Source organism: Salmo salar, chromosome ssa26, assembly GCF_905237065.1.
Source record: "Salmo salar chromosome ssa26, Ssal_v3.1, whole genome shotgun sequence".
Classification (NCBI taxonomy): Eukaryota; Metazoa; Chordata; class Actinopteri; order Salmoniformes; family Salmonidae; genus Salmo; species Salmo salar.
The window spans coordinates 10,273,113-10,300,621 of record NC_059467.1 but is presented as its reverse complement, the minus strand read 5'-3'; the positions used below and the strand labels follow the sequence as shown (position 1 = coordinate 10,300,621).

The 27,509-nt window shown below is 42.8% G+C and overlaps 1 protein-coding gene across 1 annotated transcript; it reads left to right on the top strand.

Moving 5' to 3' along the window:
* The first annotated feature begins 885 nt into the window (after positions 1–885).
* Positions 886–26,836, top strand: LOC106587112 (cyclic AMP-responsive element-binding protein 3-like protein 1). Its single transcript, XM_045708527.1, has 12 exons — positions 886–1,255; positions 12,382–12,586; positions 14,935–15,101; positions 15,914–15,998; positions 17,919–18,067; positions 18,632–18,781; positions 19,188–19,246; positions 19,804–19,872; positions 22,046–22,145; positions 22,518–22,647; positions 23,453–23,702; positions 23,921–26,836. Exons 1-12 carry the CDS (start codon positions 1,154–1,156, stop codon positions 23,955–23,957), a joined length of 1,503 nt encoding a protein of 500 aa, XP_045564483.1. The 5' UTR covers positions 886–1,153; the 3' UTR covers positions 23,958–26,836.
* The last annotated feature ends 673 nt before the right edge of the window (positions 26,837–27,509 follow it).

Below are 27,509 nucleotides of genomic sequence, written 5' to 3'. Positions count from 1 at the left end.
CATTCCCGCTGCGCCTTGGTCCCATCTTTACGACGACCGTGACATCCTCATCTTCGCGTTCTCCTCAAACTGAACAGAACATAGACTATAGGCCAGTCCGTGAAAAATATTTATTTGGACTAGGCCTAATCAAAAATTATTTTCCTTCAGCTAATCATTCTGTAAATATCAATCTGTCCCTGTTTTTATCCAGCAGCATACCACCCTGCATCCCATGCTGGCTTTCCTCTGAAGCGAAGCAGGGTTGGTCCTTGTTGGTCTCTGGATGGGAGACCAGATGCTGCTGGAAGTGGTGTTGGGGGGTCAGTAGGAGGCACTCTTTCCTCTGGTCTAAAAAAAAATATCAAAATTCCCAGGGCAGTGATTAGGGACATTTCCATGTGTAGGGTGCTGTCTTTCAGATGGGATGTTAAACAGGTGTCCTGACTCTCTGTAGTCACTAAATATCCCATGGCACTTATTGTAAGAGTAGGGGTGTCAACCCTGGTGTCCTGGCTAAATTCCCAATCTGGCACTCATACCTTCATGGCCACCTATTCACCCCCAGCTTCCAATTGGCTTATTCTTCCCCAGGTCATTGCTCTGAATGTGTTCTCAGTCAACTTATCTGATTTTTTTTTACATGTTGGGGTCATTATTGTCATACATGTGTTATAACTGCTAATGCTGTGAGATGACCTTCACAGAGAAACACCTGAAGTTTTTTAATTGGCGATTTGCACTTTCTACATGCCACTCAAAATACCCCAAAAGCCATGAGAAGAGTCAGAGAATACCGAGGCTACTGCTTCTTTAAAAATAAAAAAAGAGGCGGGGATGAGTGCAGAGTAAGTGGGATGGTACCATCATGAATATTAATCAAGGGATTTGTTCCTTAGAGACAGAGCGCAGCTGGATGTCACTGATTTGATTGAACTAGAGGACACCTCGCATCATAACAACGCATATAAAATCTAAAATCATATCTTAATAAGCACAACAACCTATTGAGTCGCGGGATGCATAACAAAATTATAGTTGTATAAGAGACAGCTCAGAACAGAGTAGCCTAAAACAGCTGTTGTCAACGGTTTTTAACATTTTTAACTATTTACCTTCTATTGCTTTTGTGAAAAATATTTTATCATAGAGTTTAATTATAGCAATTGCACTTATGGACACCATTCTGGACAATTTCGCCCCGGATAAACTTTTCCCCAGTGCCAACCTGTTGGACCTTGAGGATTTGAATGAAGGGGATTTTCTCAACAATGTGGTACGTGCAGATGTTATTTTTATTATACATATTATCAACACTTATCTTTACGCACAGTGATTGACAAACTGTAATGCAGCATAAATTGTGTGTCGCTGTTATTCCCAAGATTTTTAAAAATATATTATTCGGTTTGTATGCCCATAACCTATGCAATTAATGCTTCAATGTCTACAGTGTCAGCAGTGTTCTTCTGTCTCGACTGTGATAGATGTGTTAATTGCGCTGTAATAAACTGATTTATGGATGAATTAAGCTGTGAGACTACACTGCAAATATCCGATGCACGTCAGAGAAAGTTGCTGGGTTCGTCACATGCGTGTCTGCAACGATTACGAAAGATAAACAGCCGGCATGTAGGCTATTGCTGTTTAATTTGCTCAGCTGTGTAATTCAGCAAATTCTCTTTCCCAATCGTGCCGGACCTAAAGTGGGCGTGTAAACTGGAGTTGATCCTGCTCATGCATCCGGCTTCAGTGCATTTGTAAAGACTGTTGTGACGTATGTGAAAACTATCACACTTTTATGATGGCCCTCAATAAATGACCAATTGAAGAGAATATTCCTCATTTATTAGTTAAGTTAAATATTCAGCACATTACACACAGGGAACAAGAGTAAATGTCACTGGAAAATAACAAACTAAACCAAGACTAAACAACCCCACCACAAAGAGATAGAGTACATAATTGTTACTAGGTGGTGGAAAACTGGACCAACCAATGGGCTATTGGAGAAATGGTGAGCAATCTGGAAAGGATCCCATTAGGCTTTGAATGTTCCATGATTATTCTTGTGAGAAGAGGGTGGTGGTGGTTTGTATCTTTAACTACTCCCCAATGGGTCAACATTTAATCGAATCCAAACACCCTTTGGAGATATTGAAGTGTATCTGGGAATGCTTCACACAGATGAATGGGAAATCATGTGACATAATGGGAATTCACACTGAATCAGCACATTAGCTCAGCGAGTCATGCACTTGGTACACTTGAGGAGGAGGGTGTTCTCAATGGGGATTTGACAGACTTATAATAGACCCAGATGTCCCTCCACATTCTCCCAGCTGTGAGGGTATGTATCAAGCCTGGCCCCTGGCCCTCAATGGCTTGATTGTGGTTGGGGGATTTCTAGGAGACAGAGACAGGGAGGAGAGGACCAGTCTGTCTTTAGTGTGAATACGTTCAGATTCTAGCAACTGACTGCTGTCTCAGTGCTGTGTGAGAGTGAATGAGGGCCTGTGTGTGTGCTGCGTGCACCCCTCACCGGTCTGCCACTGCTTCCCCCTGCACAGCTCTCTGTTGAAGCCCCTCTGTAGGCAGAAGTGATGAGGCTCAGGCCGGGGGCCTCTTCAGTGAAAGAACCCTTTTATGCCTTTTAAAAATGACAACAAAATTACACACTGACAGCCTTGGAGGAAGGGTGGGGGGAGGCAAGTAATAGGCGGTGTTTGTTTTACCAACTATTATGGGGGTTTAAATATAGGTGGGTCATTTAAGGATTTCAACTGTTTAGGTTTCTGTGTGCTACTTTTTTTATTTATAGCGTGGAGTTAGAATTTCAATGGCTGCCTTGGGGTTTTCGTATGCTGCCTTTGATGACCCTCTTGCCAAGCACTTACCCTACATTTTAGGTAATTGCATGGGTGGGTAAATCAGATAAGCTCCAGGCTATTGTGTAGCTTTTAAGATCAGAGTGTGACCACATTAACTAGGATGCCCATGGGTGGAGATTTGCATATTCTTATGATACGACTTTTAGAAATGTGGCAGAGGGTGTTCATTCCTTTTACATGGATTACAGACTGTAATGAGTTCGCAGGTTACCTTCATATTTGGCTGGTCTGGTCAATCCCACTTTTTTCGAATGATAAGAGAAATTCCTATCGGATAAAAGGTCCGTAGCATACTGTAGTTGACTGCAGAAGTTAAATATTCACTTATATGGATGCACAGAATAGAACTGCACCTGCAAGTGCTGCATTGCAAGTGTGTGTCTGTGTGTCTGTGTGGAAGAGGGGGGATCCCAGCTGGCAGGTGACTGGCCGACACGCCTGCGTCCCACACAAGCCAGCAGCTAGTTCTGCTCGTAGGTGATGGAGCGTGACTGGGCATGCCATAAAACTCCAGCAAGTCGGGGCCTTGCAGTCGAGACACACTAATGTAGAGTGGGGGTGGAAAGGAGTTTTTGGCAGGGGGAGGAGGTAACGGGACCAGCTAGCTGCATTCCTTCCCACTAGGTTCCTACAGGGACTCATTGCGCTGAGCTTTCTACTGCTGTTTTTGGAGCCAGTCCATAATGGATGGCTATGACAAAGTTATGTAATATTTTGAAAATTCATGTATGCATGCAAAAGAAACCAGTCTACCAAAATGGCAGGCCATTGGCTCTTAGTTCTTCACAATCATTTACACTTTCTGCTACATGTGTTCTCCGCTAAGGAGCGTAAACCCCTGCTACAAACGTCCACTTTCAAGTGGTCAATAAGGTGATTCTACTCTATAACTTGATCAGGTGTGAGGTGAGGTAGTTTGATCAATCAAACATTGAACGAATTCAGACGAAATGCTAGTATATAATAGTGTATCTGTCAGTGATTAGCTTTATTGCAGCCTAAGTTGCTTAAATCAGGAGGACATTGAGTGGCCTAGTTACAGTTTTGACTTAAATCGGCTTAAAATCTATGGCAAGACTTGAAAATGGCTGTCTTGCAATGATCAACAACCAAGTTGACAGAGCTTGAAAAAAATATATAAGAATAATGGACAAATATTGTACAATCCAGGTTGCAAAGCTCTTAGAGACTTAGAGACTTAGAGACTCTTAGAGACTTACCCAGAAAGACTCACAGCTGTAATCGCTGCCAAAGATGATTCTAACAAGGGGTTGAATACTTATCTAATCAAAATATGTTCTTATTTTATTTTCTATGAATACAATTTTTGGGGGAATTTTTCTTCCACTTTGACATTGCAGAGACATTGTGTAGATCTTGGACAAAAAAATGTCAATTAAATCCATTTTAATCCCACTTTGAAAAAAAATCGAGGGTATGAATACTTTTTGAAGGCACTGTACTGTATATACCAGGGCTGCCCAATCCTCTTCCTGGAGATCTACCGTCCTGTGGCTTTTCAGTCCAACCCTAATTTAACACACCTGATTCTACTAATTAGCTGCTCAACAAGACCTTAACTAGCCGAATCAGAACTGTTAAATTAGGGTTGGACTGAATACCTACAGGACAGTAGATCTCCAGAAAGAGGGTTGGGCAAGCCCTGGTATATACACTGATGTGTGTCTGTCATGGAATGATCAACAAAGAGATACGTGACAAACTAAGATGTCATGAGAAAGATTAAGCATTCAAGGCGCTAGTATCAGCCCTTCAACTTTGTCTCTGAGGTGAATATCAAAGGCGTGGTGGTGCCTTTCAGTCAAGTGCGGAGCACACACCCTGGAAATAAGCTCTAACCTGTGGTAGCTGCAGGCTGTGATCAATTTAGAAAGCATGTGCTGTCAAACCAGTCAGTGTTTTATCTTTGGTGATGGTGCGTGTCCCTTATATTGTCCTCACTGAATTGTTAAAAATGCCGGTCATTCTTGTTTAGTTTTTTTAAAGTGTGCACATGTCTATTGCTCTTAGAAGAAAAACATCTGTAGGCCCATGAACATGTGGATTATAGAACACCTTAGAACTAGAAATGATGTGTTTTCTGTCAATATACATTTGAAATGGATTACATAATAGAGCCTCCAGCTATATTATGGGTTTTTCTGAAATACTATATTGATTTAAAGATCTGAGTAATAGGAGCTTCCACAAACTTTGAACTGGACCAAGTTCTGGTGAACCTATAGCCTATTTTCAGGGAAGTTCTCATGTTCTTTATCTTATATTGACATGAGTATTTCCTTCACCCATTTCCTTCTCATCACATCCTTGAAGGTATCACTTTGTTTATCATCTTTTAATAAGAGGATAATGCCCATTGTAGTTGAAGTACCCACCCATCCTCCAAGCTTCCAAAGAGTCATATATCTGCAGCATTGTATCAATCTGTTGCAGGTTATTTTCACACTGGTATGACATTTTAATTCACATTATAAATGTTATCCTTGTGGTTTCCGACTAGCCTATATGGTACTAAATGGAACTGTGAGTTGTTTGGCTTATTGAGTGTCCAGAGACAAGTAGATATGACTATTTAATCTATTTTGTTTTGTATGAAAGGCTGGTGGGCAGTTTTCTCAGTCTGTAAATCAGTCCTCTGTTGTAGTCTCTGGCAATCAGCTCTGTAAATGAAACAGCAGAACAGAAGAAGCCAGACTTAATCTGGAACACATTGTTAGGATGGAGCTTTCAGGGATAGATTTCAGGGAGAGGCTTTCAGGAGACATAGCAGGGACAGTTCTAGGCAAGTCTTTTTTCATATCCACCTACACATCTCTATTGGAGCAGTAGGACTGGCTGTACCTGTCAGACAAAACCTGAAAATCTGAAAATCCACTTTCCATATAAGTAACCAAATTAATTCAATTAGTTATGTGTAGACCTTACCATGAAATACTTACTTACAAGCCCTTAACAAACAGTGCAGTTCAAGAAATTAAGAAAATATTTACCAAATAAACAAAAGTAAAAATAATAAAAAGTAACACAATAAATCTCAATAACAAGGCTATATACAGGGGGTACTGTTACTGAGTCAATGTGCGGGGATACAGGTTAGTTACAGGTTAGTTACAATGTGACAGGTTAGTCACAATGTTCGGGGATACAGGTTAGTCACAGGTTAGTCACCTTTGAATGACTGTCATACTGATATGAATTGGATTCAAATATAACAGTTGGAATCCTGTTCCCTGTCCCATTTCAACCACAGTTCATTCATACCTTGCCTCGCTGGTTCTCTCAGACTGAGTCAACATTGTAGACTGGTGTTAACCTTTGCTGGAACAAGGCTGTAAATTCTTTCAAAGCTTCCAATGGTTCCTCTTAAGGATCCGCCTAAAATGACATACCCAAATCTAACTGCCTGTAGCTCAGGTCCTGAAGCAAGGATATGCATATTCTTGGTACCATTTGAAAGGAAACACTTTGAAGTTTGTGGAAATGTGAAAGTAATGTAGGAGAATATAAGATAATATAATAGATCTGGCAAAAGATAATACAAAGAAAAAAACAACCGTTCTTTTGTATTTTATTTGTAACATCATCTTTGAAACGCAAGAGAAAGGCCATAATGTATTATTCCAGCCCAGGTGCAATTTAGATTGTGGCCACTAGATGGCAGCAGTGTATGTGCACATTTTAGACTGATCCAATGAACCATTGCATTTCTGTTCCAAATTTTGCATCAAGACTGCCCAAATGTGCCTAATTTGTTTATTAATAACTTTTCATGTTCAAAATTGTGCAGGCTCCTCAAACAATAGCATGGTATTCTTTCACTGCAATAGCTACTGTAAATTGGACAGTGCAGTTAGATTAACAAGAATTTAAGATTTCTGCCAATATCAGATATGTCTATGTCCTGGGAAATGTTCTTGATACTTACAACCTCATGCTAATCGCATTAGCCTATGTTAGCTCAACCGTCCCGTGGACGGACACCGATCCCGAAGAAGATTTATTTTTAAGAAGATAGTACTTGAAGTTCAGACTAGTCAATTAAGTGTACTAAGGTCCATTATTAGTCTCAGGAAGTGCAACCGGCTGTGAGAAATTGTCATTGTCTTGAGTGGGAGTCAATGGGAAAAGCAGCAACTAAATTACAGACTGCAAGACCAAGCTGAGCACAGGAAATTGGGGACAAACAGTCAGAGAGAGAATGGTTGGGACTGTGAGGTTGCAAGCTGGAGATAATATTGAGAAGTGATTAAAGTGACTTTAGTTTTGCAGTCCATTTGGTTGGCCACAGATGCCACAGCAAAGTAGAACTCCAGACTCTCAGGACCCTGGAGCTTCAGTGAGAAGGTGATTCCCCCCCTCAACAATAATATTTTCTGGGCTTCCTCTAATCTATCACAGACTCTAAATGGATCCAAACAATCCCTTAAAGGTCAGGAAACCAGTCAGAGTGACACACAGAAGCCTGTCTCTAGTGGTTGTGGTTTTCAAACCCCTCTGCTTGCTAAAGAAAGCATCTGCACTGGAATTAAGAAACCAGGCCTTTCCACTCAGGGAAAGTGGGGGATGGGAGCTCATGGGTCTACTCTATACTTTAGGGTGCTCCCTCGCTGCTCATGCAGAGGGAAATTCAGGCCATGGGACTGCTGACTGCTGCCTCAACACTAGATGAATACATTAAATGTTGGACTCAGTGAGGAGCAGGAGTCAGTGAGTGTCAAGTCTGGTTGATTTGAGAGCTTTGGAAATAACAGTAATTACATGCGTAATGCAGTAAATACACATACGTCGTTTCGTTGGACATCATTGTAATTCTGATTTAAATGGAAGCGCTGCTTCCAAATGTCTTCCTCAAACTGCAGGTAGTAGGTGAGAATCAGGGGATACATTCAAAACCTCCCTGTACCTTTATCCTAAGGGCTTCAGGTGTGTACACTTTAGCATTATGCACATCAATTGTAAATCGTTAAAAGCATCAGACGCATATCAGGCTCATCTTGTAGCATCTGGTCCAATTTGGGAGCCAGCGGCAATGTGACAAGCGAAGACATGTGACCGGGCCCTTAAAGTTGCAGATGTGAACATTTGGATGCAGCAGTCTCAAGTCCAAATGTTTGCACGCAACTTAAGAGGTTTTCAATGGAGGTCAGATTAGGTCAAGCTGTCAAAACTTTATGGATCACAGCTGATTTGAATGTGTATGCTTTTCGCTTGGAATTTCCTCCTCTCTTGTACTAATGTAGCGTGTGTCCTCTAGATATTCTTCCTGTATGTCAAACTTAAGTCCAGATCATAACAGTCATATTGTGCTCATCTTTTCTGTTGATTTTCTGTTTTTAACTGCATCCTTAAGCACAATTCTTCAAATAATAATTGTTCTTATAAGAACAAACTGTACTAACTGCTGCTTCTATTCTTTATCTTCTCACAGCAACGAGGGCAAATCTCCACAGAGCAGCCACATTTGAACTGCATAACAGCCATTCCTGCAGATCTGAGAGTCTAGCAGCTTTCTTGGCTTGGGTCCCCAGCCCAAACTTTTATTGGCCGATTTATTTTTCCTTTTACAAACGCACATTTTCTCCTGCTGCTGAGCTTCTCCATGCGAACCTTGCACTCCAGTTTTCCTTCTTGCAAGTGCCTGGCTAATTTACATGCGTTGCTCTGATTGGTCACAGAGCTGACATAGTTTTTGTATCACCACAAGCAATGCTGAGAAGCACATTGGTATTACTATGAGCTGCTTAACTTCAGTGCAGCGTTTACTATGTCTACTGCATAGACATTTATTTATGCTTTCTTTTCACCAAATGTGATACTGTGTGCCAGGAGAGAGTGCAATACTTGATATGATTATGCCTCGCTAGAAATACTAGCACCACTTCAATGACAAGAGGGTAAGCTTATAGGTCTTAAATTTAGTGTGTGGTAGAATGTCTAGATTGTTTCAGATAGATATGGTAACGTTCCACCCCTTCTGAACAAGCCAAACAAAACACTTTCCTTGTTTCCAATCACAGTTAGTACAATACTCCCAACAATTCTGTACATTTATCCCTGTGCCTGTGGTTTCTAAAAATACAATATTTGGTTTCCAAATCCATAACTGCAGTGGCGCTAACATATTTGGCATCTATTATCATAGTTTGCTTTAAAGGGCAAAGCATTTAAACGGGCTGCTAGGTATCTGCACAGACAATGCTCCGGAGCCTGATTGCTCAGGCACTGATGTAGAGTAGGGAATCGAGTTGCTCTGGAACATTTTAACCTCTTCGGTTCCCTATAGCATTGTGGTCTATCTTTCTCTCTCTCAGCCGCAGAGAGTTTTAATGAGAGGTCTTCCAGAAAGAGTAGCACCCAGCAGCCCTTCCCCCTCTATGGGGCTTCCTGTCTGTCCAGACCTGTACCAGCTGCCCCAGCTGGAGAGATGGGCCGGCGAGGGCTGAGGGAACATCTGGGGCAGCAGAAAGGGTCTTTTCTCCACCCCAGACAGGGAAGATATGTTTCCCTCAAGGTGCTTAAGTGTGTTTCTCTTCCCATCCCATTCTGACAGACCTCTGTAATTATTGTCTGCCATCGTCACCACTAAAATGATAGACGAGAGAAGAACTTGAGTGCCAAAACTATAATGAATTCTCATTACCTGTTTGCTGTTCAAAAAGCAAGCTTTCTCTGTCTCATTCTAAGCGGAGAATTAAAATATTCCCTCAGTCATTATGCATGCAAGTACCGTCCTGGTATGACTTGGTGTACTTCAAAGCCTGCTGTCTGGTGCTCTAGCCAAAACATAATTAGCAATCTAGAGAAAATGTCATATGAGGGGCAACTCCCAAAGAATCTGTGATCTTTTTGGCTTTCCGGCTTACATTTCTAGTGGGTTCATGTGCAAACAATCGTCATAGTAACTCCACCAAGAAAAGTGTAGTGTTATTTTTACTCCGTCCCAAGTATGACCCAAATTCAGTAATTGGGTCTCTTTAAAAGACTATTTAAGTGCCATGAGGGAGAAAAGGCCCCTCTGTCTGCCTCTGAAATCCTACATCTTGATCTCTGGGGTGCTGAGGAGAAGGCCATATGTGAAACTTTTGAGGGATTGCATCATCATCACCATCATCACCATCACAGACTGAACCAGAGTACAGAGAAACTCTACCACGGGAGCATGCGTTTAAATGATGTTGTGTCAACTTTATTCAATCGTTTTCAATTTGTTTGTGCATTTGTTCGTTTTTAAACGGCGCGTTCATTTTCAAAGGCGCTAACTCCCCAAACCAAATCTCAAATTTGCTTGGGAAATTCTGCCAGTGTTCAAACCGAATGAGGCGACAGCCTGCTGCCTGCAAAAACCAACCATTTATCTGTGTAATATACACATTGTGATTGTGTTTGTCTTTTCCAACCACCATAATGGCCACCTTCTTCTTGGCTTGGCAGTGAAACATATCACTCAGTTCAGTCTGGATTATCTCGGGCCGCAAGCACATCCGCCGCACACGGTGCACAACAGGAACCTCCTGCTGTAGATGAAAGGGTCTGGGTGGGACTGTTTATCCTGTTGCGCACTCAGCCATAGTGGTTAGTGTGCCTGCTGACGCCAATGGTGTTGCATCAAGTAAATAAGCCGGATCATCTAGTATTGCCAGTGTGCCTTTCTTTATTAAGCATGCACTGCTCTCGACCGACATCAGCTCTATTTAATGGTGTTTGATATCCGGTTAAGTTTTGTGTACATAGATAATGTAGGAGCAAACTAAGGAGAGTGAGCCTTTTATAGACTCCCTTGCACTTTATCCAAATCCTTATCATGAGAACATGACAAGTAGGGTGAATGTGTAGTACTGTTTGGAATTGATTCACCTCCACTAGCAAGATCATTTCATCTGTTAGGCCTAAAGACTATCAGCAAATGTAGATATTTTGTCTGTATGATGATACAGCCTTCTATGGGAACACACAGATGGCCAGGGCTTGATCTATGTTGGTTTTCCTGTCACAGAATTCACAATGTCTAGTCGTGTGAGAGGCCCAGCAGATAGCGAAATGGGGATGTCTTTGGTGCTGTGGGCGGCGTACATTGTGTTTTGTTTGACAGCTGTGCAGCTCTCATGCCTGGGTTACAGGTCACACCTAAGACACTCCCCTCTACAGCAAACAAACTGCCCCACAGGTCGCTGTACTGTGAATAGTTGCGCGTGTCTCATACTTGTAAAGGTATACAACTCACGTACATTGGTGAGGGACATGGAAAAACTTTCATCACTTTGGTAAGAGATGAAGTGATGGTGCCTCTGGAATTCTCTTCACTGTGATCAACCTACCTTCAAAGCCATACCCAGAAGCAAGCATTGAGGTGCAATTGATGTAATTAAAGATGTAGATATGTTCAAATGAAACCCAAATCTCCACAAGTTTTCATATTTCCAGGATGATTCAACATGTCTCAACATGTCTGCGATAGTGATGTCCTTCAATGCAAATCATATAGCCGTTCGGGCTCTGGATTGACTAATACAGTCATTGTATTGCTTCCACAGTGCCGCTGCCATCTATGGGGTTTTCGATTATTTCTGATCTGTAATTAAATGCATTTTTTTCCCCCAACCAGATAATGGGCCTGAAATAATCTGCGTTCTTCACATTACGTTTACTGTTGTAACAATGCGTTTTATAACAGCTCTAGCTATTATAAACTCCCTTGATTGTATTTCCCCTCTGCATATCATGGACGATATCAAGTCTTGAGAGCATAGCTGTTACACATCTGGGGAAAACGAGTGGAGCCTGTTGGCCTGTTTTTAATTACAGTTAGTCATGTTGATCATTGTGAATGACATGCAATTAGTGGTATGTGTTGATGGGATTCATTAGGCATAGCTGGTTTGAGTGGAGGTGGAGTGTAGAGAAAGTGAATGTGAACTGGTCTGTGATGTGGAATACAGGGATTATCTAGAACACAGAGTACCAGACTGTGTGCCTACACTAGCGGTTCTGGGGGGGGGGGGGACAGTTTTGGACCCCCTTGTGGCCCCCCTAAATGTGGAGTCATTTTTACATAACACATTTTTGCTATCGTTATTAGACAGTGGCAACGATGATGATTATGAACATGGTATTTTGCCTGCTAATGCCTGCAATGCAGTGAAGAAAACTATATGACAACAATAACGTCTGTAACTGGCCCCAGCTTGGCCCCCCCAGTTGAAATGGTCTAGAACCGCCACTGTGTCCCTAGGGATTTTAATAGAGCTGTTCTGATTCTGCACACCAGCAGTGACTCACTGTCTGCTAGCTAAACTAAAGTAGTGGAAAAACTGAGGCATACACCGGTGCCCTAATGCATAGAACCCAAGGACTGCATGTGCGAAATGGTACGACTCATACTCCCAAGAGCAGGTCTACATTTGTATATTTTGGTATGGGATTCGATTACATGATTTTCTGATTAAAGGCGATCCGATGCGATGAATGTTTGTTGGTGATGTTGTTTTTGCAGCACTTCTCGGAGCAGATGGAGGACTTCTCCAACGAGCTGTTCAGCAGCTTCTTTGATGACCACCTCCTGGCCGACAGGGACCCACTGCTGGACATGGAGATGGACCCACCCAACCCTGACATCCAGCAAGAACACAGCTACTCCCTGAGCGGAGACTCTGCCCCCCAGAGCCCCTCCATGTCCATCAAAATGGATGAGGAAGCAGGTATGAAAAGCATTATTTTTGGTCCTTCTTCTTTGATCTTGTTCATCATAGGTTATCCTCCTCCCAGACCCCCCCCCCCAAATTAACAAGAAGAAAAACATCTACAGCACAATGCCTTGGTTAAATATTACTTCAGGACAAAAAAAATGAGATCCACCAACACGACTGCTAGATGTACAAGGTCTATAGTTTGATAGTAGTGTAAGTCCTACGTCACTAGAATAGCTATATCAGATCTGTATCCGCGCTCTCCGCTCCTGCCCTATCTCCTGACGCTCCCGTGCCGCGCAGAGAACCCATCCAAGGAGCCGAGCTCGCATAGTACACTCCCAGCCAAGCCCTGCCCACCCTGGAGGAATCAAGGAAGCTAGTCAGGGAATTCCAGGCAGTCAGCCAACACACACACAAACACACACACATCATGTGGCTTCTGCAGCCCTTGCAATGACTCCAAGCTGCAAATGTTTCTCCTTTATTTCCCTTGTGCTTGGGGCCAGGGAAAAGAAGAGCCATAAATAAATAATAAAAAAGGGGATCTGCTGGGGGGGGCAACCCTTTCTGAGAGCCAAGGCAGACGGACAACTGCCTTGGCTCTCAGAAACGGTTGCGTCACAAGGCTTAGGGTAGACTGAATGCATAACATTGGACTAAACAGTGTGTTAAAAACCACAGTCTCACACATGGAAATCACTGTTAAATCACTGGCCCAAAAACGTATACAGGGATCCCCAGTAAGATGTATGGAACAATGGATGGAATCCACAAATGGATGGAATCTAATGAAATCGATTCATATGGGATCATGGCCACACACATTCCTTCCACTGAATGTCAATATGAAAGTGTGTAGATGTAGATGCACAGCACTACCATAGCGGTCAAGTTCACAAACTGTCAACAGAGTAGAGGCACCCACAGAGCACTGCTGCCAACGCAGATTTCATTCCCCATCCCCTTTGCCCCAATCACTGTAAAATGCCAATTTTTAAAGATGTTGGCTGTTAAAAGGGGTTGTCTAGCTGCTTTACTGCTCTCCACCTAGGTGTAATGTGTGGAGATCAAACTGCCATCCCCTCTCATAGCATGGCTAATGAGCTCCCAGGCCTTGCCCCAATCCACTCAGATGCTGAGTGAGGGGAGTACGACTAACTGTACTGACCTGCCTGTAAACTTCAAAGGCAACCCTGATGCTTCCTCAGGGCCACAACACATGGCCTCATGGGTATGGGCAGGCTGTAGCCATGACATCCCATGAGATGTGAGCTACTGTCTAGATACTGTACATAAAATGACCTGGATGTTCTGTTGGTTTGCATTAATTATTAATGATGACATGCCAGTTACAGTTAGTGGTGTCCTTGGTCGCATTCATTCAGTGCATCCTGTTGCTTCCCTGATGGGATCTTCCCATAGAAAAGCCAAGGCCTCATCATAATATATTGCAAGGCATGACTTGTTGATGTAGAATCCAAGGGAAAGTTGTTACTACTGTAAAATAAGTATTTGCAATATTTCACTCATCTTACAGTCCATTATTTATTGTGTTTGGCAAAGTAAAAATCTAATCTATTCCTTGTGGATAATTTAGGATGTTGCCAAGTTTGCCAATACAGTAGACTTTGCTGAGTGGATTGAAGATTTTGACGCCACTTCGGGTTTCCCCCATGGGGTAAAGTCTGTGGACATAAAACCCCAGTGGGGGAGGGATTTACACCCTCCCCGTAATCAGTCTCCCACTGCTCCCTTTCCCCTCCTCGCCATGGGAATCTCGCCCACACCCCAACCTGTCTTCTGTTAAGGAGCACAACTTGAAAGCTTGCTTACTACCTTTTTATAAGCCTCTGTAATGTTTTATCGATCCAATCGGGGTGCCAGCAAACAAATGAGGGAAAAACCAGGCTGCTAACGAGGACCACTGGTTGTGAGTGTTTTTACTCCTGACTTTGAAACTGCAGGACGGCCCCTCTTCAGGAGAGGCTTTGTACTCGCTGGCCTCTCACCGTTTGCCATCTTCACAGAGGTTATTAACGGAGGAGGAAACTCATTTCGGAGGCAGAAAGTCCTCGAAGTTTAAGCTGTTGGCTTTCACAATCAGCTGCTACGCGTTAGCCCTGGACCATAAAGACGATCCATTCTGTAGATGTGCGTCACACCTGCTGCTTCAATGTACACTGATCTGTCACCCAATCTTGCTCGTCTCTAGTAGTATCCCAAGGTGTCCCTTTGAAACACACAGGGGCGCTTCCTGGTTTGATACTCTACTTCACGTAGTGTACTAGTTATGTAATGATATCCCTTGAGACGTTACAACTAATTCGTTTACCATGTCTTCTTTTTCTTCTCCCCAGAGTTTGAAGGAATGTGGTCCTTCAGCCAGGACCTGACGGCCATCTTGGTAAAGCAGGAGCCTGATCAGCAGGCAGAGCCTTCCTCTACAGTCCCCTCCATGGAGAACTCATGCTTCCAGCCTCTCAACCTCGCCCCACCACCTCACAGGAGCTCATCGGGGGACACAGTAAGAAACCGCAGCCATAGAAACGATCACCTAGAACCTATTCTGATCCGTTACCAGGGAAAGCATTTTTCCTGCGTGTGTCAAGCGCTACGGAAGACTAAGCCTCTTTATAAGCCATAGGGATCTCTCCTGGCTTTCTCCTCTTCGACTAAAACTTGAGCTGTTTGAAGGACATCTATGAATTTGGAATTTGGAGTCTAGTGTCTTGCTGGAACGGCAATCTAAAATCCCATTTTTGACACAAAATGTAGGTCAAAATGTGATTTTAAAAGGAAAAGAAACTGAATTTGTAAGTGGAGGAAATAAACCATTCACACAGTGCACCCCTACAGGACCAGCACTGTGACTCATGCATCATTGTCCATGGAAGTAATTCATGGTTTGTGGGGCTGAGGTGGGGCTTAGCAGTCAGATGTGAACCCCAGCACAGCTATTACCAGTTATCACTGGTTACCAGGCCTGTAGCCCTGCACACATTACTACAATACCGTTTCTTTTCACAATAGTTATTTCAGTGTGAACATCTTCAAATTCATAGGATATTTAAAGTTCTGTGTATATTTAGGATCAGGGCATGGTCATCCGATTTGTTCCAGCTCTAAGAATGAACTATATAAGTCTCAAATGGTGAGTGTCCTGGCTACATGGTCCTCAGTTGGATCCCTTCCAAAAACCATTGGTGGAGATGGATTCCCTTTCTTCAGTTATATAAATAGTTTTGAACTGTCTTCAGCTGTGTTTACTGTCAGAACCACTTGGAATGTCTCTTGTCCTATACAAATACTAGGCTGTTAATAATACTCTTATTCCAGGGCTCCAAAGAGTTGAACCTCAACCCCACACCTGCAATCAAAGATGAACCCAGAGAGGTCAACCAATTCCTCAACATCCCTTCAGGTGAGAACCATGACAATAAGCAAGATTACATTAAGGCATTCAAACATTCTTAAGGGCTAATGTATCCAGCTGTTCTAAGAAAGGTTGGATTTTAAGTTACCATTCATTCAATTATTTAGATGCCTCAGTTTCCTTTGAGACCTTTACACACTCAAAGACCCACCTCTCATCTTAAAGGTTATGTGCAGGTGTCAAAAGGCGCTTACCTCCAGTTGATTCCGCCATAGTGCCTTTCTACGAGTGTGTTATTTACACGGGGGGGGTAGAAAAACCTGTTGTGAAGCGTGCGTCACTACAGTGTAATCCCGATGACACACCAGTCTTCCAGACAGTGGTCGGCATGTTCTTTCTCCTGCATGTTCTATCTCTCTCTTATTCAGCGGAATTAGTCCATCTTTGTTAAAGTGAGTGGCTAGGCTGTGGTAGAGAGGAAGAGCAATTACTGCAAGCAAGTGTGACACATAATGATGTATAATGTGTTCTTTTCCTAATAGGTATTTCACTATGAAACACTATTAGTGATGGCTCATTTCAGATATGAAGTGTTTCCAATTATAACCTGCGAGCTTTTCTTTTTCCATTTTTCGCTTACACACACAAGACGAGACTGCCTCTGTTCATTCGTGTAGTGTGTCTCTGATCTAATTGCTAATGAAGTCAGACGGAAAAAGCCAATTGAGACGCAAATCCGCAAGTATATTATTAGAGTAGTGGTGCTGGTGATTGAGTGCTCTCTCTTTTTTTGGTGTTGCTCTAACCAGCTAGGTCAGATTCTGTTCCCCCTCTTTTTCTATCCCTTCCTTAAGAATGGCAATATTTTTTGTTCTGCACACCAATGCCTTTTTTTGATGTACCAAGATACTATCTGGCATTTGCATTTTCAATATTTCTGTCCGGAGCACCAGCTTGCCGAATCCTTTTGAAGAGTGTATCAGAGAGACAGGGAAGGGCTACCCTCAGCTACAGAGGGATTCAACTGGAGTAGAAGCTAGAACTGACCAGATACACCTGTAGAGATACAGCTGGACCTGTTCAGCCACCAGCCTGCAGATTACAGTATCCCGGTTAAAGAGACACTTTTACTGGTTCAGGGGTTGCAGAGATGGCCTTCATGGTGCAGAGGAATACCTCCATATAAGACTGAATCCCATCTGGTTGACCATAAATCTTATATTCAGTAACCACAGGCCAGCAGCACCACATGTCCAGTCTAGCCCTGCCTCCCTTCGCAGAGCGCAGTCTGAACAATAACGTCTGCATTGTGTCTGCCTCTGCCTTTAACAAAGTCCATTTTCTCCCATTCTTCACCTCCCTTTCCAGTAATAACAGAATAAAACCTGGGTCCTGTATACTCTGGACTCACACCAAACTAAATCCATGGGTCATACCAGCATGGGTCTGGCCTGGTGTTTGGGAACTATGTTGGGGGAAATTCTGCCTGGCACAGATATCTTAAGAAAACACAGTCCTCACTCCATCCCTGTCTGAGCTCAGCTCAGATACTTACACAGAGGCTACTGCTGACAAGTGGATGGGAGGATGGGATCAAGCAATAAAAATAAGAGCAGGCACTGGCTGCCTTACTTACTGGAATTAAGCTGTCTCTCTGTTTGAACTGACTCTGTCCAGGAAGTCATTTGCCATTTTAATTATGGATGTCTTGGCAAAATTGACCGTTTTATGAGGTCTGGATTTGCACCGCTGCTTTCCACTGTTTAAGTTAAATTAACTATTTTCAGCTCGATCCCACACGACAGATGAAGTCAGACTTTTGTCCCCTCTGTCTCATTATACAGTGACTGTATATCATCATGAGGTTAGATGGGCAAAGGCTTTGAGCATATGGGTCATGTCGCAAGTGATGCATTTCATAACCATTGGAACACTATTTTCTGCCCCCCCACACACACAGATGATCAGCTTCAGCTCCCCCCACCCCTCCCAGCAGCCATGGCAGTGACAGTGATGGATCCCAGAGCCCCCACTCCATGCCCCCTTCCAGCCCAGCCCGCCTACAGGCCCGCTCCTCCGCTGCCATATCCTCCTCACCCCTCCTCACCGCCCCACACGTAAGTACTGAGGCCGTCCCACTCGCCACACCCCCCAGCAGCGTACCGTTTGTCTTTTGGTAATGGTGCCAATCAGAGCGAAAGTTAATTTTTTTGGTACATCAAGTTGTTTGTAAGTAACAGGAACTATGTTTATGTTAATCCTGAGTCTGTGAGTGTGTGTGAGTGAGAGTGAATGTCAGTGAGTGCATGTGAGTCAGTGTCTGCGCGTGCATATGCAGTGTTACAGTATCTAAGCCCATGGCTGATCTATGGTTTGCCTTTCCTGATGACTTTGGGCTGTGCTGTGGATGGTTCCCTATCAGTGAAGGAGGTTCCCCCGGCCTAGCTCCAAGCCCTTCCCGGCAGTAGAGTCAGAGCCACCCACGATGAGCTGGGCTGCAGACAAACCCAGCTGCTGGACATATTAGGAGTTCATATCCACATCCTCACACTAACCCTGACCGCCACCCTAGTCTAGTCTCTTCATTAGGAGCTGCCCCGGTGTACAGATATAATACACACAGTACCACAGATTCCCCAATTCATAACCAATTCATAAATGTTATCCTTATTTCTCCACAGAAGCTACAGGGCACTTCAGGGCCCCTGATGCTGACAGAGGAGGAGAAACGCACCCTGATCGCTGAAGGTTACCCCGTACCCAACAAGCTGCCCCTCACCAAGACCGAGGAGAAGGCACTGAAGAGGGTTCGCAGGAAAATAAAAAATAAGGTACCCACTCTTACATCCTGGAAAGTAAAATGTAGATTCAGTCAAAAAAAACGGTACGATTTGCTTCCAGAAAATGTGTAAACCTATTTGTAACCGCAATACTTTTTTTAACCTGTAATCTCAAAGTAGTGTTTCAGCAATATTAATATTTGAATATCCTCCCTTTTATCATATGAGCTGTTATTGGGGCGGCAGGGTAGCCTAGTGGTTAGAGCATTGGCCTATTAACTGAAAGTTCAAATCCCCCAGCTGACAAGGTACAAATCTGTTGTTCTGCCCCTGAACAAGGCAGTTAACCCACTGTTCCTAGGCTGTCATTGAAAATAAGAATTTGTTCTTAACTGACTTACCTAGTTAAATAAAGGTCAAAATGATTTGGGGATCCCTCTCTCCCTTCTCTGTCTAGATATCTGCCCAGGAGAGTCGCAGGAAGAAGAAGGAGTACGTGGAGTGCCTGGAGAAAAAGTAAAAGCAGGACACTCTCCCCTTTCCTGTCTGCCAACTTTTTTCCTCCTCTCTCATCGTCATTCCTGTTCTCCACTTTTTTCATTTCTCCACTCCTTCATTGTTTGATTGTTCCTTAGGTAATGCCAATGGCGTTTGTCCATTAAAGCTTGCGGTCACACAAGGCCATCTGAGTCACACAGAATCACTTAATCCACTCCAGCAAAGGCCTCTGTAGACCACTGTTACTTACCAGCAAAATCCCTTACTTTCCATCCATGGTCATTGTTGTTTTTTTAGTTAATATTCAAGACCTAAATACATTACAGAGGTACAGAGGTTACTATAGCATTACCATTATGCCTCCTATGACCGCAGACTGTGTTGTGTTAGCATCCAATATTCAAGCACTGTATTTCAATAGCCCATGTTGTCTGTGATTATCAAGAATGTGTATTCCAAATTGTCAGATAGCCAGTCAAACAGCCTAATTCTCCAGCACAGCAAGCATTTATGTCACTCCTCTATTTTGTACTATGTGCAGATCGAATGTATGGATGTGACTTTGTGTCTTATAGGGTGGAGAACTACACGTCTGAGAACAGTGACCTGTGGAAGAAGGTGGAAACACTGGAGAGTGCTAACAGGTGAGCCATGACTTTGAGTGACATACTTTGTGTGCATGCGTGAGCATGCTCTGAGGGACGCTAGACACATCCCTGAACCACCAGTTTCAAGCTAGCCTTGGATAACTTTTTCTATTCATGATAGCTGTCTGTGATTTGACTGCTTCTCAGCAGTGACTACGACAGCCTTCATTAGGTGGGGACATTTTCACAGTGTTGACCATTGTGCAAGTGCAAGTGATTGGGCTCAATAAAAGGCATCACAGACTACACAGACTCTAAAGGCATCACAGACTGTGCCAGCCTCTACTTTACAATAATAAAAAAAAAGCTTTTAAAGTTGCTTGGATCAAAGTAACAGCGTGACAGTATACCTCTCCCTAATTACAGTACAGAGTGAACCATCTCAAAAAGTGCTCACTCAAATCTGCCTCATAATAATTTGAGGCCCGAGAAGGAAACCACAGGCTGACTCAGCTCCTAGCAGGCAGTCCAAATGGAACACACAGGAGCCAGCTAGCAACAACGTGTGGGGCGCGTGTTCCAGCAGCATATGCCTTGCCTTGGCTGGTAAAGAGGGGACAAAATGGGCTTATCTGTCAATGCGAGATGGCAGCCCAACAAGCAATCTGTTGTCCTAATGTACTCGAGTAAAAAAAAAAAATGTTTTTACTAGTGATGAATGCATCTCTCATACAGTTAGCTGGATGCTAGGTGCTTGCTGCACTTTAAATTATAACGTCTGAAAAGGTTTGGTTCATGAGGAGGGCCAAGGTTGCTCTTGAGGAGTTGAAGGAGTCACAGAGTCACTCATGCACGTTTCCCAGTCAAGATCTACTCGTGTTTTTTATTTTTATTTTACACAGTCTATTTTAGTCCCTTGGGAGCAATATGGTTTATAGATCACAACTGTGCAAGCACTGACCAACCATGATTCAATTCAAACGTGATGATGCAATGGACATTCCTCACATGGGTCGTTAATGTTCCGTTTCCAGAGTTTCCATGAGAATTTTCCTGTTAAGATTTGACCCAAAAATTATAATCACCTTCATATCCAAATGGACCATTACATGAAGCTCTTCTTCTATCAGAATTTACTGTATTTTCAATCTCTGGTATTAACAGCATGCAAATTGTTATTGTGCATCTGGGGTATCCCAAAGGACCAATATAAAGTCAGTATAGCTTTTTGCATGTATTTGAACTTTATACTACTGTTATAGTCACATATTGTGGTTATGGCAAATAGTTTCATGGTGTTTGGGTTATGTGAAGGCTAACACTGGAAATGTCTTTTCTACCATTAGTGGAAAACAGGCTCCCTCTCGTGGTGAAAATATGAAAGCTCACCTGGTTTAATTTCTTATTGCAGGCCGACCCAACACTCATGCCTGTCTAATATATATATATATATATATATATATATAGAGAGAGAGAGAGAGAGAGAGAGAGAGAGAGAGAGAGAGAGAGAGAGAGAGAGAGAGAGAGAGAGAGAGAGAGAGAGAGAGAGAGAGAGAGAGAGAGAGAGAGAGAGAGAGAGAGAGAGAGAGAGAGAGAGAGAGAGAGAGAGAGAGAGAGAGAGAGAGAGAGAGAGAGAGAGAGAGAGAGAGAGAGAGAGAGAGAGAGAGAGAGAGAGAGAGAGAGAGAGAGAGAGAGAGACCGACCGTCTGCATTGCTTGTGGTTTTGAATTGATTTCTATTTGGGCAAAGCTTGTATTTCGTGGTGAGAGGGAGGGACTGTGGGAGCATGGTTCACACACTAGAAATACAGACGTCTTATATAATTTCCAGCTCTAATTCCTCAATGTGTTATCCTCACATTATCCTTTTTCTCAGAGATGAACTTCAATATCCTGGATGCTCAGAAGAGCCAGACAATTATGATTTTTTTTGTACTTCTTTATTGTATGTTCAATCTTAGTTGACTTTGTACTCACTCTAAAGTCACGGAAATAGCCAGATGGAGAGGGATTATTTTTGTGATTTACTATTCATTTCTGTGAAATGTCACTGTCAGTCATCTGTTTGTGTGTGTAATAGTGCTTGCTTTGTGTTATCCGACAGCTGGAGCTAAACTGGATCATTGTAATGACTGACAGTCACTAGAGTCTGCTCTTCTGGAGAACGTTTTAAGTTCACATGAGGATCATTATTGAATCTGAAACATGTATGCTCTGCCTCCTCTCTCCAGAACTCTACTCCAGCAGCTCCAGAAACTCCAGGCCCTGGTCACAGGAAAAGTGCCCCAATCCTACAAAATGGCCTCAACGCAAACAGGAACATGCCTTATGGTACTTTGCATACTATTTATTCTCATACACACACATGCACCGGACATGCAAAATCCCATTAAAAAAAAGTGGGGTTTTTCTGTGCTTCCCACTGACCTAAGATACTGTGCATTTAGTGTTCCTTGGACTGGATAGTCATGCCTGTTAAAAAGGGGAAATGACTGCTTTGCTTGTGAAAAGACTCACAGCAATGGACAGGGACACTGGCTTGTGGCCTGGCCTACTCTAATATAACACACTGAGGCGACCCCATGAACTCAAACTGGCAAAAGCCTTCTCAGCTGGAGAACAGAACCTCACTAGCACACTGTGCTCATGTCGCTCATGTTGACCATGTGCTTTTGTTGACGGTTTCTGGTTCCCTCCCGCCAGGTGGTGGCGCTGTGCTTTTTCCTGGTGCTGGGCTCCCTTGTGCCTTGTCTGCCTGAGCTCTCCTCCCTGTCCCATACTGTGAAGTCCTCCTCGCCCCTCCCCTCGGCTGATGTCTACACAGCCAGCCAGGGTATGTCCCCTACCCCTCACCTGTCATCTAGAACAGAGTTATAGGAAACTCGGTCCTGGGGCCCCTCATGGGTGCACGTTTTGGTTTTTGCCCTAGCACTACACAGCTGATTAGAATAATCAAAGCTTGATGATGATGACTTGGTTATTTGAATCAGCTGTGTAATGCTAGGGGGGAAAAAACTAAACGTGCAGGACCACGTTTGGGAAACCCTGACTTAGAATAGTCTACCATCTACAGCATGAGCAACACAAAGCCTTTAGTTTGTTGTCCCATACATATCACATATTTTCAGGTCGTATGTTGCTTGCCTACCAGCATTTCCAGAAATAATGTCAAAGGGAACATCGTGTAGTTGAATAACACGTCAATGTGGCATTACATCTTATCTTGTGGTATTTCAAAAGCGACAGACTCAGGCGAGTATGTTAGCTGAAATCACAATATCCTTCCTTCTATTATAATATTCAGCTTAATGACCACAATATGGAAATTATACATGGACCTACTGGCTACTCAGAATTGGTTGGTGAGGGCTGGGTTGCTTTAGAAACCTGAAGTCAGCATGGCACAGGAAGCTGTAATGAGTTGTTCTCCCTGTAGAACTCACATGATCGTCACACACCTGTTGAATAAAGATGACCGTCCTGCTCAAAACCATTCTATTCTTCAAAAGAAACCTACTTTTTACTGTTTGTTTTTCATTTTTTACAATATAGGAATGGTTCTATGTTCCTTTGTAGTGTTTGGAGGATCAAGGCTGTGATTTAACATCCTCTATTTATCTCTGTCTGTGTTTGTTTAGTCCGCTCCCGCAGCCTACTCTTCTATGACGAGAGCTCCTCGTTGGAGGACGGTCACGGGGGCTTCCTGAAGATGGAGGGGGACGGCTCGGAGGGGGCGCCCCTCGACTACACCGAGGACCGGTCGGCACATGACAACCACGGAGGCGAACACGAGAACACCAAGTACCTCAGCAAGGCTCACTCCGATCCGGTGGACTACAACAGGACCGGCGCCCAGTTCCTCCAAGAAGAACCGCAGTACCACAAAATGTAAACTGAGGCCAGACAAGTAGGGCTGTAGACTCTGTCTCCATCTTTGTTAATGAGAAGATTCTCACAAATTACTCTTCAGAACAAGGGACTCATTATTTTATCAGTGCTCCTTGTAATTACTCAAACATCAACAAGAACAATGTATTTTAATTAATGTGATTGTTAGGTTACCAGAGTTTGTTGTGATACTGATGGACTATTTCTCCCCTCCACAGAGAGCCAAACCCAGAAGGAGGAGAGGAGTACTTTTAACCTTTAGGGGCGGAGCTGCCAAAAACACACGGCTCTCCAGACTCCTTACCCATGTGGATGTGTAGTGACACTACGGCGCCCCCTAGTGTGCCAGCCCCAACCCATCTCTCCCTGCACTCCCTGACCTCCTGCAGTAGCTCCCTGGCCTTCCTGTTCCATCCCATTCCCTGAAGTCCCACCTAACAGAGAGGATATGTGAAGAAGGTAGAAATGACGGGCAACTCCAATCAAAGCTCCACAGCAACTTTTCATCTTTGACTGCTGTGTTTGACTGGAGGCAGAAGCAGGGAGTGAGAGGGGTTTGAATTGAGTAACTTGTTGAAACCTCTGTGTGCTACGTGTGTCAGTCTACACGTTCAACTGGGTGAGTGTGGTTGCAGTGCTTCTGTGCAGATGAAGTGCTCCTCAGATTCCATCACACTGTTGCTTTTTCAAGGACTTCTACAAATATTTAGAACACAGGGGGTACTTCAGGTGAAGGGTGATCTATAGCGGATCTATAGCAAATTGGATAGAAGGGTGAGGGGGATAGGGATGTGGGGGGGGGGGGGTATTTATAAATCCAGTTGTTCTGTTATAGAAATTCCCTCTCCTACTTCACAATTGGTCATGCAAATATTTTAGTACATACGTTCCAAAGATTGTCCTCTATTACCTTTCGCTTAAAGCGCTTAAAATGCACTCTATTGCCTCATGCTAGAATTATACATCTTTCAAAGGCATTTATTTTCCATTTTACCACATTTTGTCCCATAATGTTTTAGCTTGTATATGCGTTGCACTTTTTTTTCCTTCAGGTCGACATTGCAAGCTAATGGGTATAAGTGCCTTCAAACTCTTTCAGTTTTTGTATTCTCACGCCATCCACATGGGGTTGTTCATTATATTATTTTACTCTTTATGCAAACTAAATCATATGTAATATATACGTATTATTGGCATCAAAAAATAGCATATTTATTTTATGCAAAAAAATATTGTGACATTTTCTTTTTATGAATATCAATTATGATGTAATGTTTACATGATCTTGTTGTCTTAACTGTTACACAGTTTGTCTGTTTTTGTATTTATTTCTGTATCAAGAAAGTTTTGTATATATTGAAAAAACATGAACAGGGACAATCAGTGTAAATACATACCAAGGGTGTACAATACTTCCTCACTGGAGCAAAGCCTTCTCTAGTCCAAAAGACTCAAAACTGCCCATCTTTACAAAAATCTTAGTCAGTACACTACCAAGAGAATACATTTTCTCCACAAAAAAAATGAATGAATATCATAATTATGCCAAAAGTCCATTCAGCCCTAATGTCATTGTGAATGTGAAAATAGAGTATATTTTAAATTGAATATCAAAGTTCAGAATCCACTGGGGGTAAATAAAATCGCATCACGATTTACAGTAGTGCCCAAAAAACTGTTCATTCTAAAGAACACTCTTCTGTTGATAATGCTTCTAAAAAACAGTGACTCCAGCAGCAAAATAATACAAAAAGCTTTTCATGCAGAGTTTTTTGTTGTGAAGAACCTTGTTACGTTGAATAGAATATATTCTGGTGTTCCCTCCTCTTCCTGCTGTGTTGTTTGAGGGCGAGAGAGGTAGAGAGAGATTGTGTAAGGAGTGCGTGGGGCGGCCCACTGACGCTAAATGAGATTGCGTAATGCTAGGTAGGAGGGTTTGAGTAGACAGCCCAGGCTCTGTGGAGGAGGCATGGAGGATCTGGGTCAGCCAGTGGCCTTGGAGTCTTAGCTTAACGTTCAGTCTGTTGCTTTTCATAGATTTCACTTGCTTATTCACAACTGTGGCTTGTCTGTGTATAATCAGAGGCCAGACTCACAATCCTTCCATGTAAGTAATATGTATTTTACTCTAACATGTCATTAGATTTGCATTATTCATTTTCTGTCAAATGGTTTGTAAAATCACTACCTACCCTATTAATCAGATCCATATCATTTCTAAGTCGGTTTTGTTTCCTAGTTGTCACCTGTCTTATATCTTAGTGCACATTACCTGACAAATGTAGAGTTGGTTAACTGAGTACACTGATAATGTGTGTGTATTGAAAATGTAGATTGCTTCCTGTCAAGATACTGTTTGTCTATGTTTGTCCATTCGTTTGATTAATAGATGTGTAACTAAGGTTCAACCAGATGCTCCGGAAGCTGACCAGCCCTCACCCACTTGCCTTCTATAAACACACCTTTTGCTGATCAAATGGTTGCTTAGTTGTCCCAACCCACCCCAGCCCCCTCTACCCTACCTCCTCCACCATCTTTAGCTTGTCTTAAAGCAGTACCTGGTATAAATGACTGCTACTCTATATTCTATAATCTGTCCGATGTGCTGATCTTGAACAGGCTCTCTGATGACTGTGTCAACACTAAACCATTGGGATCATGCATAGCACGGTAAATCAAGTCAGACTGAGTTATCTGGTTGAACCAGGGTCAATCTTTTGTAATTTGTCCCCCAAATGTGTGGTAGAAACCTGCTTCAAAACCTGTGTGAGGGATTTTACAAGGCTGTTATAATTCAAAGTGAAATGATGCAAATCTTACCAAACATTCCATGTGTTTGTTGGCGTTCATAATGTGTGCCCTTTTTGTACATAAGACAAAGTGAATGCTTTTGCTGTAAATAAGGGGGATGTATTTTTGTATTTGAAATGTATTTTGGTATTCACCTGGCGCCTTTGGGAAGGAACTGGCCAGTTGCTGACCTTTCACACTGTGGCTGTACAAGTAAAATGCATGTATTTCTGGGTAAGCCACAGGAGCTTTTCTGTATTGCCTTTCTGTATCAGTCTCTTTAATAGTAGTGTTAGTAAGTAGAGTTAGTATCAAGCAAAATATAAAAAATTGCATCAGCATAACACCGTCTCCTTCGTTAATGTGTCTCTGTGCCCTGATATCATTGAGAAATGCATTCGGTGCAATCATTTGCATTCATTGCAATCATTTGCATTCATTGCAATCTAGTTTTTGTGCCTAGTGGTTGTTATATCATTGGGAAGTGCAGGCAAGCTTTATTCTCAGGATCGCCACAAGAGGTCGCTACTTTGTTAGTCCATCCATTTTGGCGAACCTGATACTAACCCCATCATCCCTCAAAAAGTAGACCACTGTTTGCCTTCTGAACTGAATCATAGAACACTAACACACAAGCCCTTACCCAATTGGCTGGCTCTTCTGTATTATATCAGAAACTAGCATAGGTGTTTGTTTGGTATTAATATAGAGATATGAATAGAAAATCAGGTCACTTAACATAATCACAGCTCTAAAACATATGAGAGCTTGGAACAAGCCACTAAATCCAGAGGTGGTGAGCCAGTTCAATCACAAGTATCCACTGCCAACCCAGTGGCAGAATATCACGTAAATGTGATAGAAACCTAAATGTTTATATACCCCCTTCAAATAAAGTGTTGGTGTAATTTAGGGACCACGGTACAGTATTGTGCATAGGACGGCTTGAAACGGCACATTTGTCAGAGATAGCACACACATTTTGTTTGCTATATGTTTATTTCATAAACACATCGC